Source organism: Marmota marmota, unplaced genomic scaffold, assembly GCF_001458135.2.
Source record: "Marmota marmota marmota unplaced genomic scaffold, marMar, whole genome shotgun sequence".
Classification (NCBI taxonomy): Eukaryota; Metazoa; Chordata; class Mammalia; order Rodentia; family Sciuridae; genus Marmota; species Marmota marmota.
In genome coordinates, this window is record NW_026000249.1 from 6,413,062 (window position 1) to 6,424,806 (window position 11,745).

Here is an 11,745-nt window from a genome sequence, read left to right on the forward strand (position 1 = left end):
CTCTATCTTTAAAAAAAAAAAAAAGTCAATGATATAAAGAAAATGTACCATCTAATTTTTAAAAAATATTTCTTTTAGTTGTAGATGGACACAATACCTTTATTTTACTTATTTTTTTAATATGGTGCTGAGAATCGAACCCAGGACCTCACACATGCCAGGCAAGTGCTCTACCACTGAGCCACAACTTCAGCCCCCATCTAATGTTTCATTGCATATGCTCATAAAACTTTAGAAATTTGCTTTTTTTTGGGGGGGGGCTTTTTTGTTTTTGTGGTTCTGGGGATTGAATCCAGGGCTTCTATCACCAAAGTATATGCCCAGCCCTTTTCTAATTTTATTTTGAGACAAGGTCTTGCTGTGTTGCCCAGGCTGGCCTTGAACTTGCAATACTCTTGCCTCAGACCCCCAAGTAGCTGGCATTACAGGCGTGTGCCACTGCGCCCAGCAGGCATTGACTGTTTTTTAATTTTTATTTTGTTTATCATTACGTGGTGCTGAGGATCAAACCCAGTGCCTCACATGTATGAGGCAAGCACTCTACCACTGAGCCACAACCCCAGCCCCAGGCATTGACTTTTAAACCCTTTATATATATAATGTGTGTATGAGTGCGTATCTGTTTGAAGCTCTTTCATCTTATAATTTGAGATCATGCCTAGTCTGTATAACTGCCTCCGAGGGAAGAGTAGCAAGGCTGTGGGGTCCAGGTGGGCTTCATGACCTTTAGACTCCATCAACCTCAGGATCATTCAAATCACTCTGGGCCATGTGCTAGGCTCCCTGCCATAACTCATATCAAGTATCATCAAGCACTGAGTTGGTGGGACCTATAGCCCAAGGTACTTAGGGCAGGAATATCCACAATTTTGGTTCTTGACTATTTTGGATCCTCTCTGCTGATAATTTTAATTTTTTTCTTTGTTTATGGTACTGGGGATTGAACCCAAGAGTACTCCACCACCAAGCCCCTTTTTAGTTTTTATTTTGAAACAGGGTGTCACTAAGTTGCCCAGGCTTGTCTTGAACTTGTGATCCTCATGCCTCAGACTTCAAGTTGCTGGGATTAAAGACATGCCTGGCTGAATGGTTGTTTTTGTTAATCTGAAGAGCAAACTGCCCATGAGTCACCATGGAGACATAAGTACACCCACGGTTCATGTTGGGCATTTCATGGAGCTTAGAATTAAGAGGGATTTAGGCAACCCACTACCTCCTGGGAAGGGCCAGTTCATTTTTGTATGGTTCCGATGTTATATGGTTTAAGATCCTAGAGCTTGTCAGGTTAAACAGGTCCAATGCTTAGTTCCTCGGGGGTCTTCTTTTGGAGTGGGGGTATCAGGGATTGAACTCAGGGGCACTTGACTACTGAGCCACATCTCCAGCCCTATTTTGTGTTTTATTTAGAGACAGGGTCTTGTTGAGTGCTTAAGGCCTCGTTAAGTTGCTGAGGCTGGCTTTGAACTCGTGATCCTCCTGCCTCAGCCTCTCGAGTCACGGGGATTACAGGTGTGTGCCATCACACCCAGTCCCTCTCTTTACCTCTGTATCCTCCTTACTATATAGGTGATTTGCCTCCAAATATCATTGTTGATTTTTTTTTGTTGTTATTGTTTTGTTTTTTAGGGGTTTTTTTGCTACTAGGGATTGAACCCAGAGGTGCTTTACCACTGAGTCACATCCCCAGCCCTTCTTATTTTTGAGACAGGGTCTCACTAAGTTGCTTAGGGCCTCATTAAGTTGCTGAGGCTGGCCTCAAACTTGCAATCCCCCTGCCTCAGCTTCTATAGTTGCTGGGATTACAGGCATGTGTCACCACACCCAGCTCTAGATACCTTTTGAATTGTCAGTGTCCCCATTAAAATGAGTTCTCAGGAGTGAATGTGATGTTTCCTACTTGCAGGAGACTTCTCTTGTGCAATTTTTAATGTAGGTGAAGATTTCATTACCTCTCCCCACACCCTGCCCCTGCTTTAGTTCTGAGGATTAAGGAACACTTTACTACTGAGCTATACCCCAACCCTTTTATTTTTTTATTTTCAGACAGGATCTTTTTCAGTTGCCCAGGCTGACCTCATACTTGTGATCCTCCTGTCTCAGCCTTAGCCTTGTGAGTTGCTGGGATTACAGGTCTGCACCACTGTGCCTGCTTCATTAGCTCTTTTGGCAGCTGTAATATACTGTTGCTTGCTCAGTTAAACTCGCGGTCAGCTATAACCAATTATAAACTGCTGGTAAGCCAGCTCTCCATTTTGCAGAACTACTTCCAAAAGATGTTATGAGAAAAAGGGAATTATGAGCCAGGCACTGTGGTACATGCCTGTCGTCCTAGCTGCTCAAAAGATAGAGGCAGTTTGATGGCTTAAAGTTTAAGGCCAGCTTGGGCAACTTAGTGAGACTAGCCTCTCTTAAAAATAAATGAATAGCCGGGCACAGTGACATATGGCTGTAATCCCAGCGGCTCGGGAGGCTGAGGCAGGAGGATTGCTGAGTTAATAGTCAGCCTCAGCAAAAGTGAGGCACTAAGCAACTCAGCAAGACCCAGTCTCTAAATAAAATACAAAATAGGACTGGGGATGTGCCTCGGTGGTTGAGTACTCCTGAGTTCAATCCCTGGTACCAAATAAATAAATAGAACTAGAGATATAGCTCAGTGGTAGAGCACTTGCCCTAACATGCATAAGGCCCTGGGTTCAATCACCACACTGCAAAAGAATAACAGAGAAAGAGAAAAAGAGACATGTTGGGCTGGGGATGTGGCTCAAGCGGTAGTGCGCTCGTCTGGCATGCGTGCGGCCCGGGTTCGATCCTCAGCACCACATACCAACAAAGATGTTGTGTCCGCCGAAAACTAAAAAAAAATAAAAATAAAAATAAATATAAAAAAAAAAGAGACATGTAACCACATGGGTTCGGGAAATGCTTGGTACATAGTAAGAACTTAATAAGCTGGGCAGGGTGGCGCTTGCTTATAACCCAGTGACTTAGGAGGCTGAGGCAGGAAGATTGCAAGTTCAAGGCCAGCCTGGGCAACTTGGCAAGACCCTGTCTCAAAATAAAAATTAAAAAAAGGACTAGGGGTGTAACTCAGTGTAAAGTGCCCCTGGGTTCAATTTCCAGTACCAAAAAGAGTTTAACAAGTGAGAGGTTACTATGCCTGTGACTGACTATCTGTGATGGCAGGCAATTTTGTTTTATCCATCCCTGCATCCCTCCAGCACCTAACATGATGCTTGACACATGTGACACTTCATAAATATTAGTGGAATTCATAAAAGAAAAGATGGGCCATATCTTGCAGCAGATTCCATCTTGTTGCCTGGCCTAGCTTGTGTAGATTATTTGCATTTTGTCCCCGACACTAAAAAAACTAGTTTCCTGGCCCAGCTCCACTATTTACAGTTGTGATGACCATGATATCATTGCATTTTTTTTTTCAGTGCTGAGGATTGAACTCAGGATTTGTACATGCTAGGCAAGCACTCTGCCACCGAGCTAAATCCCGCATGTGACCAAGCTTCTATTTTCGCCTTCACCCCCTCCTCTCCTTGGTTCTTACTCCATTCCAGGTCACTCATCATAGGCACTTAGCTTAACCTACTTGGATGCCAACACCCCATGCCAGGCAGTTCTCATATGCAGCCAAGTTTGAGAACCAGCGACAGTTCTCAAGTTGAACTGCACTTCACTCATTTTATCAACCACTTCCTGAAAGGCCTGGGGGTATAGTTCAGTGGTTGAGCATTTGCCTATCATGGGTGAGGCCCTGGGTTTGGTCCCCAGCACCAGGAGCTGGCAAGGGGGGCAGTAAACTCTGTAATCATCCCCTGCCACATCACTAACTCTTACCAGTTGCTAGTTAATTAGCAAGCTGCCCACCCCTTTCTTTCATAAGGAACAACACCCACAATGCTTTCTTACTGTTTGAAAGCATTTAATCCTCTAGGAAACAGCTAATGATTGGTGGAGTCCTGGCTCTGCTTCCAGTCCCCTGCCTTGGTCACACTGCCTCACAACAATTCTGTTTCCCTCTCCCAAGGCCAGTGTTGGTCTCCTTAACCCATTAAGTCCCAAGATTTCAACTCTGTAAATGTTTCAACCGCACAGGTGCATTAAAATAGGTTAATATGTGTTGCTCAAATTAAGTTTTTGTACATGTTGCACATCTGGGACAGTGGGACAGAATAGACTAAAATACCAAGAAGTCAGGCATGATGGGTCATGCCTGTAATCTCAGCAACTTGAAAAGCTGATTCAGGAGAATCATAAGTTCAAGGCCAGCCTGGGCAACTTCGTAAGACCCTGTCTCAAAATAAAATTTAAAAATGAAATGGATGGATGATGTAGCTCAGTGGTAGAACACTTGCCTAGCATGCACTAGGCCCTGGGCTCCATCCCCAGTACCTAAAAAAATGCTAAAAATGCTGCACTTTCATTGGTGTTATATAACTTGTTTTTTTTGTTTTTTTTTTTTGCGACTAAGGAGGAGATAGCTGTTCTGTTTATTCTGTTGTTCAGCTTTGAGTTGTAAAGCAAATGAGAATTTCCTTTGAACCACATTCAGATTTAAAAATGCTCCTAAAGAGGGGGAGGGAAGGATAGGATAACATAAAGATGAAGGGAGGATCAGTAACATAGAAACATAGAAGAAGGAGACCAAGAGACAGAGTGGAGGGATAAGGAAGGGAAGGCAATGCAGATGAAGTCTTTTTTTTTTTTTTTTTTGTACCAGGGACTGAATTCAGGGACAGTTGAGCACTGAGCCACATCCCTAGCCTTATTTTGTACTTTATTAGAGACAAGCTCTCACTGAGTTGCTTAGTGTCTCACTAAATTGCTGAGGCCGCTTTGAACTTGCAATCCTCCTGCCTTCGCCTCCGGAGCCGCTAGGATTACAGGTGTCCTCCACCGCGCCCGGCTCAGAATGGAGTCTTAAAAATCATGTTATGTGGGGCTGGAGTTGTGGCTCAGACGTAGAGTGCTTGCCTAGCATGCGTCAGGCACTGGGTTCGATCCTCAGCACCACATTAAAAAAAAAATAATGGTATTGGGTCCACCTCCAACTAAAAAATAAATGTTTTAAAAAAAATAAAGGCCCATCAACATCTAAAAAAACATGTGTATATATAAATATACATAGGGAATTTCAACTTTATGTATAGGTAGAGAGAACCAATCAAATATAAATAGATGAGTGAAAGAAAATCTATTAGAATAAAGGAAGGAGACGGGGGAGAGGAGGAAGTGGGGGGGTCATGAACTGAAATCGAATTCCATGCATGTATGAATTTGTCAGGATGAACCCAAATATTATATATAACTATATAAAGCTAATTTCAAATAAAATAAAATAAAAATTCTCCTAAAACTCATCTATTCCAGCATCTGTGGTGTAACTCAGCGGTAGATCAGTTGCCAGGCATGCATAAGGCCCTAGCTTCAACTCCTAGTACTGCAAAAAAAAAAAAAAATCATTTATTCAGGTCTCCTCTGCAACAGATAGCCCCTGCATGCACATTCATTCTCACCTGCACCATTGTCTATCTTTAAAAGGGTGAAAGAAGAAGTGTTTTGGAGGAACTACTTTTACCGTGTCTCCCTGATTAAGCAGTCAGCTCAGCTTACTGCCCTGGCCGCCCAGCAGCAGGCCTCAGGAAAGGAGGAGAAAAACAACAATAGAGAGAATGATTTGCCTCTGACAGGTATGTTCTGGGGATAAGACTTCAACTCCAGAAAAAGAGAATTACTGTAAAAAAAAATTTCTTAGAGATGCTAATGAGCTTGTCATCTTGTATGTACCAGAAATGTTGACATCACTATAGAGAAAAATTCTTTTTCTTTCCAGAGGAAATTTTCATTCTTGTTGCCCTCTCTCTGACCCAGCTCACCCATATCTTCCCCAGGCCTTCCATTACTATGCTATTCTTGGTGTTTTTTTTTTTTTTCTTTCTCCAACACCAATCATCCTCCCCACATCTCTATTCTTTCCCTTTACCATGTTCTACTTCCTGACCTCCACTGTCATTCAGTCACTCTCCTTCCCTTTGTTTCTCGGACTGTCATTCAACCTTGTTTCCTCTGTATGTGTGGTCTGTGGAGTAGAGCAAAGCTCCGTTGTGCCCCAAATTACAAGTGTCCCGCTCCAAGCTCAGTTCTATTCAGTTAAACATTTGATGCTTTCTTCTTGTGACATGGTAGCCCTGGTTGTGAGAGAAAGACTTTTATGATATCAGCAACTATTTGCACCTATTAAATATCTTATACTAATTAAAATAAGGAATGTGGGTGCTGGGGATGTGGCTCAGTGGTACAACACTTGCCTAGCATGCATGAGGCCTTGGGTTTGATTGAGTAATACAAAATAAACTGTAGTTTGTTTATTTGTTTGTTTGTTTGTTTGTGGTACTGGGAATTGAACCCAGGGCCTTGTGCATGAAAGGCAAGCACTCTACCAACTGAGCTATATCCTCAGCCCCCAAAAAATGTATTTTGTGCAATATTTTTAATTTTGTATGAGTACCCGCTGTGTATAGGTAGGTACTAATTGCACCTGGACATTCATCCCACAATAAGTGGGGTAATTTTAGTTTGCAGAATTTTAGATGATTAAGGAAAACAGCATGACCTAAGATTAGGGTTGTATACACTGTTGAAAAGACTCCAAAACTGCATTAGGGTCAGGTAAATATAATGAAGTTCCTCCCCACAGGGTGATTTGTCGTTTGGCCTATAGATGTTAATATTGCATCCCAATGGGCTATCCTTTTTTTTTTAATATTACTTTTACTGAAAAATAACCATTTTGCCAAATCCTGCCTGTGTAACAAAATGGACTTAAGACAGTATTTGGTAAAGACTGTCAATCTTTAAGTTTATTAAGATAGAAATATGAGGCCCATGAGAAAGAGAATACTGTGACTGAGTATTGACAACGGGGAAACTTTGCTAAACAACTTCCATTCTCATTATCCTCAAAGATCAGAATTAATTTTGCTAACACTGAAGTCAAAAATTATTTCCTGCTAGAAATTTTTATATAAAGGGCATTCAAGAGCTGGGCATAGTGCTGCATGCCTGTAATCCCAGCAGCTCAGGAAGCTGAGGCAGGAGGATGGTGAGTTCAAAGGCAGCCTCAGCAACAGTGAGGCTCTAAATAAAATACAAAATAGGGTTGGGGATGTGGCTCAGTGGCTGAGTGCCCCCTGAGATAATCCCTGGTACCCCCCTCAGAAAAGGGGGGCATTCAATATGGTAACATTAAAATATCCCCAAAAGCAAGAGTTTGAGATGGTTGCTCATGGCTATTTCTTGTAATAACTTAACAAAAAGCTGAAAATATAGAATATCATTTCTGAAAATTATTTAGTATCATTATACTTGTGGATATTTTAGCAGTTATTGTAATATGTATTCAGAACTGAATCAAGCAATTATTCTCTTTTATTCTCACTTCTTAGAGGCAGTACGGCCCAAAACGCCACCTGTCGTAATCAAATCTCAGCTTAAAACTCAAGAGGTAATACAGTTTTATGTTGTACCTAGTAATTGATGTCTGAAAATGAAGTAACTGAGTTAACAATCTCTGATACCGCTTAAGACTGCTTAGGAGTGTGGGTCTTATCTGTTTCTAAGATAAGGAGTCCAGTATTTGAATAGTCAAGGACCAACAGCCACTAGGTGACTTGCTGGCATAAATCATTGTAGATGTGCTCAGCAGGGATTAGAAGAAATGGTGAGAGTGATCCAGACTGTGAGAACAAATAATAGCCTTGGGTGGTAACTCATTTAGTTACCAAGCAACTGTGCAAGTTAGACGGTTGGAGAGCAGTGGTCACTGTCTTCCAGCTAGCAGAGGAGAGAACAAAAACCAGGCTGTATTCCACTGAGACAACTGTAGGCCAGAATTCTAGAGCATAAATGTCACTGAGGAAATCATGTCAAGAACTCTTGTGTTGCATTTCAGGATGAGGAGGAGATTTCTACTAGCCCAGGCGTTTCTGAGTTTGTCAGTGATGCTTTCGATGCTTGTAACTTAAATCAGGAGGATTTAAGGAAGGAAATGGAGCAACTTGTGCTTGACAAAAAGGAAAATGAGACAGCTGGACTCGAAGGTAAAAAAAAAAAATGAATAAAAAAGAAAAAACTTGTTCTTTTCCTTAAATCCAACATTGATTGCATAAAAATGTTATCTTTAAGCTGATATACAGCCAGGTATGGTGACATGCACTTGTAATCCCAGATACGTGGCAGAAAAATTGGTTCAAAGGCAGGCAGCCTGGGCAACATAGTTATACCCCATCTCAAAAAGATTATTTATACACATATTATATATATAAATTATATTAATTATATATACTATTATATTATATATTATTAATGTAATATATAATTAATGTAACAAAATTATATAATAATATGATTATATATTATGTTAATTATATAATATATTATAATATTATATATATTAAGGGGGCTGATGATGTAGCTCAGTGGTTAAAGCCTCTGGGTTCAATCCTTGGTACCAAAAATACAATGGAAAAACAAGAAACCGAAAGAGAGAGGGAAAGCCAGTATATAAAATTGCAATGTAAATTTGGCATCAAAGTTGATTTTTGGAGGGCTGGGGCTGTGGCTCAGTGGTAGAGCACTTGCCTAGCATGTGCAAAGCCCTGGCTTCCATTCCCAGCACCACAAAAAAAAAAAGAAAGAAAAAAATTTGATTCTCATTGGCATTCTGTACCCCTTGTCATCAGGACTTGCTGCCCCAATTCAAGAATTGTAAATAAAGCCAATTAAAATCTGCAGAAAAGAAGTTAGGGGTATAGCACTTGCCTAGCTTGCATGAAGCCCTGGGTTTAATGCCCAGCACTGCAAAAAAGTATATATTTCTGTTCCTACTAGAAGGTAGATGCTAGCAAGCATGATCAGACCTTATGTTCCTCTATCTTAAGCACTCCCAAAAGATGTGGGAGTTTGGTTTGATATTAAAGCTCCCCTGGTAAAACCCCCAAGTTCAGGACCAGGCTTGCCAACTTATTTTTGGGGATGGGGTACTTGGGATTGAACTCAGAGGCACTTGATCACTAAGCCACACCCCAGCCCTATTTTATATTTTATTTAGAGACAGGGTCTCACTGAGTTGCTGAGTGTGAAGCTTTTGCTGAGTTGACTTTGAATTCGTAGTCCTCCTGCCTCAGTCTCCGGAGACACTGAGATTATAGGCATGTGCCACCCAGCTCGTCAACTTATTTTGAACTCTATCTCAAAATAAAAAACATAAAGGGCTGGAGATGTAGCTCTGTGGTAAAGTGCTCCTCCTGCATTCAATTCCCAGTACCACCAAAAAAAAAAAAAAAGATTGAGTTAATCATTATCAAATGAAGAGTTTAGCTGAGTGCAGTGTTGCATACCTATAATCCCAAGTCACTGGCTCACACCGGAGGATGGTAAGTTCAAGACCAGCCTCAGCAACTTAGCAAGACCCTTTCTCAAAATAAAAAATTAAGAGGCTGGGATTGTGGCTCAGCGGTAGAGCGCTCACCTAGCATGGGCGGGACCCGGGTTTGATCCTCAGCACCACATTAAAAAAAAAAAATAAAGGCATTGTGTTGTGTCCATCTACACCTAAAAAAAATATTTAAGGAAAAAAAAAATTAAAAGGACACTAAATGTAGCTCGGTGGTAAAGTGCCCCTGGGTTCAATCTCCAATACCCAAAAGGAAAAAAAAAAAAAAAAGCGAGTGAACAGTTTCCTGAAACCTTTTTCAGATTTACAGGACATCCAGCAAACCAGCAGTTCCTACAGTTGTTCAGAAAAGTGGCCTAGAAAGGTGAACCTGAACTCTATTTTGCTTACCATCTCAGAGTTCCTCTGAGGACAGAATTGAGAAAGAAGGGTGTAGGGCATGGCCAAGAGAAATAAGTGGGCAAGTGAAAACCTACACTCCAGAGCCCACCCACTTTCTGTCTGTTTTTTGATAAGAGAAGGGTAGGTTCTGGCCACCACAGAATGAAGGAGTGCATGAGCCCGTGTGTTGTAGGCAATAGCAAGAGAAAACTTTCCACGGCTTCCTTTAATGGGTAATGACACTAGTAGCAGAGACCCCTGAGGAGGCAAGCAGGGGCTGACATCTTTGTTTCCATATTAATAAATTGTTCTAATTATATTGTTCCTTGATCACTTTATTTTTTTTTTCTTAGTGCATAAAGAAGCTTGAGACATTGGGCTTGGGGAGCTAGCTCAGTGGTGGGGAGCTTGCTTAGCTTATGTGAGGCCCTTGGGTTCTATCCCCAGAGCCACAAAAATAAATTACCATGGCTAGGACTTGCATAGGTAATTAAAGTTGCCTGAATTGTTACTACTGCCAGCATTGAGTTCAGCGAAAAATCTTTCTTTTCCTTTTCCTTTGTTCCTTGCAGAAGATTCTGCTGATTGGGAAAAGGAGCTGCAACAGGAGCTTCAAGAATATGAAGTGGTGACAGAATCAGAGAAGCGGGATGAAAATTGGGATAAAGAAATAGAGAAGATGCTCCAGGAAGAAAACTAGCTGCCTCCTGAAATTAAAATAATAATAATAATCCTTAACATTCTACAAAGTGACATGAAATTCTAAATGTTAAGCGTTCGCTCGATGAGTCACAAGGCACAAGAGTGTAACTTTATGAAATTCCAAATTATTCTTTTTTCCAGCTGAAACTTGCCTCTTCTACTTTAAAAAAGTATATAGAACGGTTATTCTAATAATCAAGAAAAGGGATGTTTTATGGGTAGCATTTCTTTAATATAAATTGAATTAGAGATGTTCTTATAGGCAGTAGGGAATATCTTTGCCACAGAAACACAGGTAAAATTTTAGGTTATGTTTTCAGTCGTGGTTTTCAAAACATTCATATTCCTCATTGCATTTTTGTTGATACATGATGTTAAAGTACTTAATGGATTGATTACTATCAAAATGACCAAATTATACCAAAGAACTTAAGAGGAAGCACTTTCAGGACTATTTCCTTGCAAGGTATTTTCTAAAATTCCATCTGAAAGCCAAAAGGTAATATAGTGAAGTTGATTTTAATTATATAAACATCACACAATTTGACATTAAGATAAGCTATAGCCTGGCACAGGGGGCACTCCTGTAGTTCCAGCAACTGAGGAGAGCAAGCCAGGAGAACCTCAAGTTTGAGGCCAGCCTGGGCAATGTAGCAATACCCCGTCTCAAAAAATAAAAAGGGCTGGGGATGTAGCTCAGTGATAGACTCTCTAGGCTCTGAGTTTGATCACCAGCAAAGCAATTTTAAAAAAAATATCTGGGCATGGTGGGGAGCCCCTGTAATTCCAATTACTTGGGAAACTGAGATAATAGGGATGCAAGTTTGAAGCCAGCCTGAGCAACTTAGTGAGATCTTCTCTCAACATAAAAAGGACTAGAGGTGTAAGTTCAGTGGTGGAGTGATTGCCTATCATGTGTGAGTCCCTGGGTTCAATACCCAGAACCAAAACAACAAAAAAACTGTGCAAACGTGTTTGTAAAAAATGTGTCTTTCTGTGGCACTATGGTGCACACCTGTAATTTCAGTGGCTCGACTCGAAAGTCTGAGACAGGAGGATCATAAGTTCAAAGCCAGCCTCAGCAACTTATCGAGACCCTGTCTCAAAAGAAAAAGGTCTGGGAATGTGGCTCAATGATTAAGCATCTCCAGGTTCAATCCCTGGTACCAAAAAAAAAAAAAAAAAAAAAAAAAAAA

The 11,745-nt window shown here is 40.9% G+C and overlaps 1 protein-coding gene and 1 non-coding gene across 2 annotated transcripts in view; one reads left to right on the forward strand and one right to left on the reverse strand.

Moving 5' to 3' along the window:
- The window catches only part of Syap1 (synapse associated protein 1), a 30,231-nt gene extending 18,582 nt beyond the window's left edge, over positions 1–11,649 (forward strand). Inside the window, exons 6-9 of the mRNA XM_015488060.2 lie at positions 5,554–5,702; positions 7,458–7,516; positions 7,964–8,111; positions 10,420–11,649. Coding sequence (XP_015343546.1) covers positions 5,554–5,702; positions 7,458–7,516; positions 7,964–8,111; positions 10,420–10,547 — 484 coding nt within the window. The 3' untranslated portion in view covers positions 10,548–11,649. The remainder of the gene's footprint in view (positions 1–5,553; positions 5,703–7,457; positions 7,517–7,963; positions 8,112–10,419) is intronic.
- Positions 6,398–6,471, reverse strand: Trnae-uuc. Its single transcript has one exon. It is a non-coding gene; the product is annotated as a tRNA-Glu (tRNA).
- Positions 11,650–11,745: the final 96 nt, after the last annotated feature.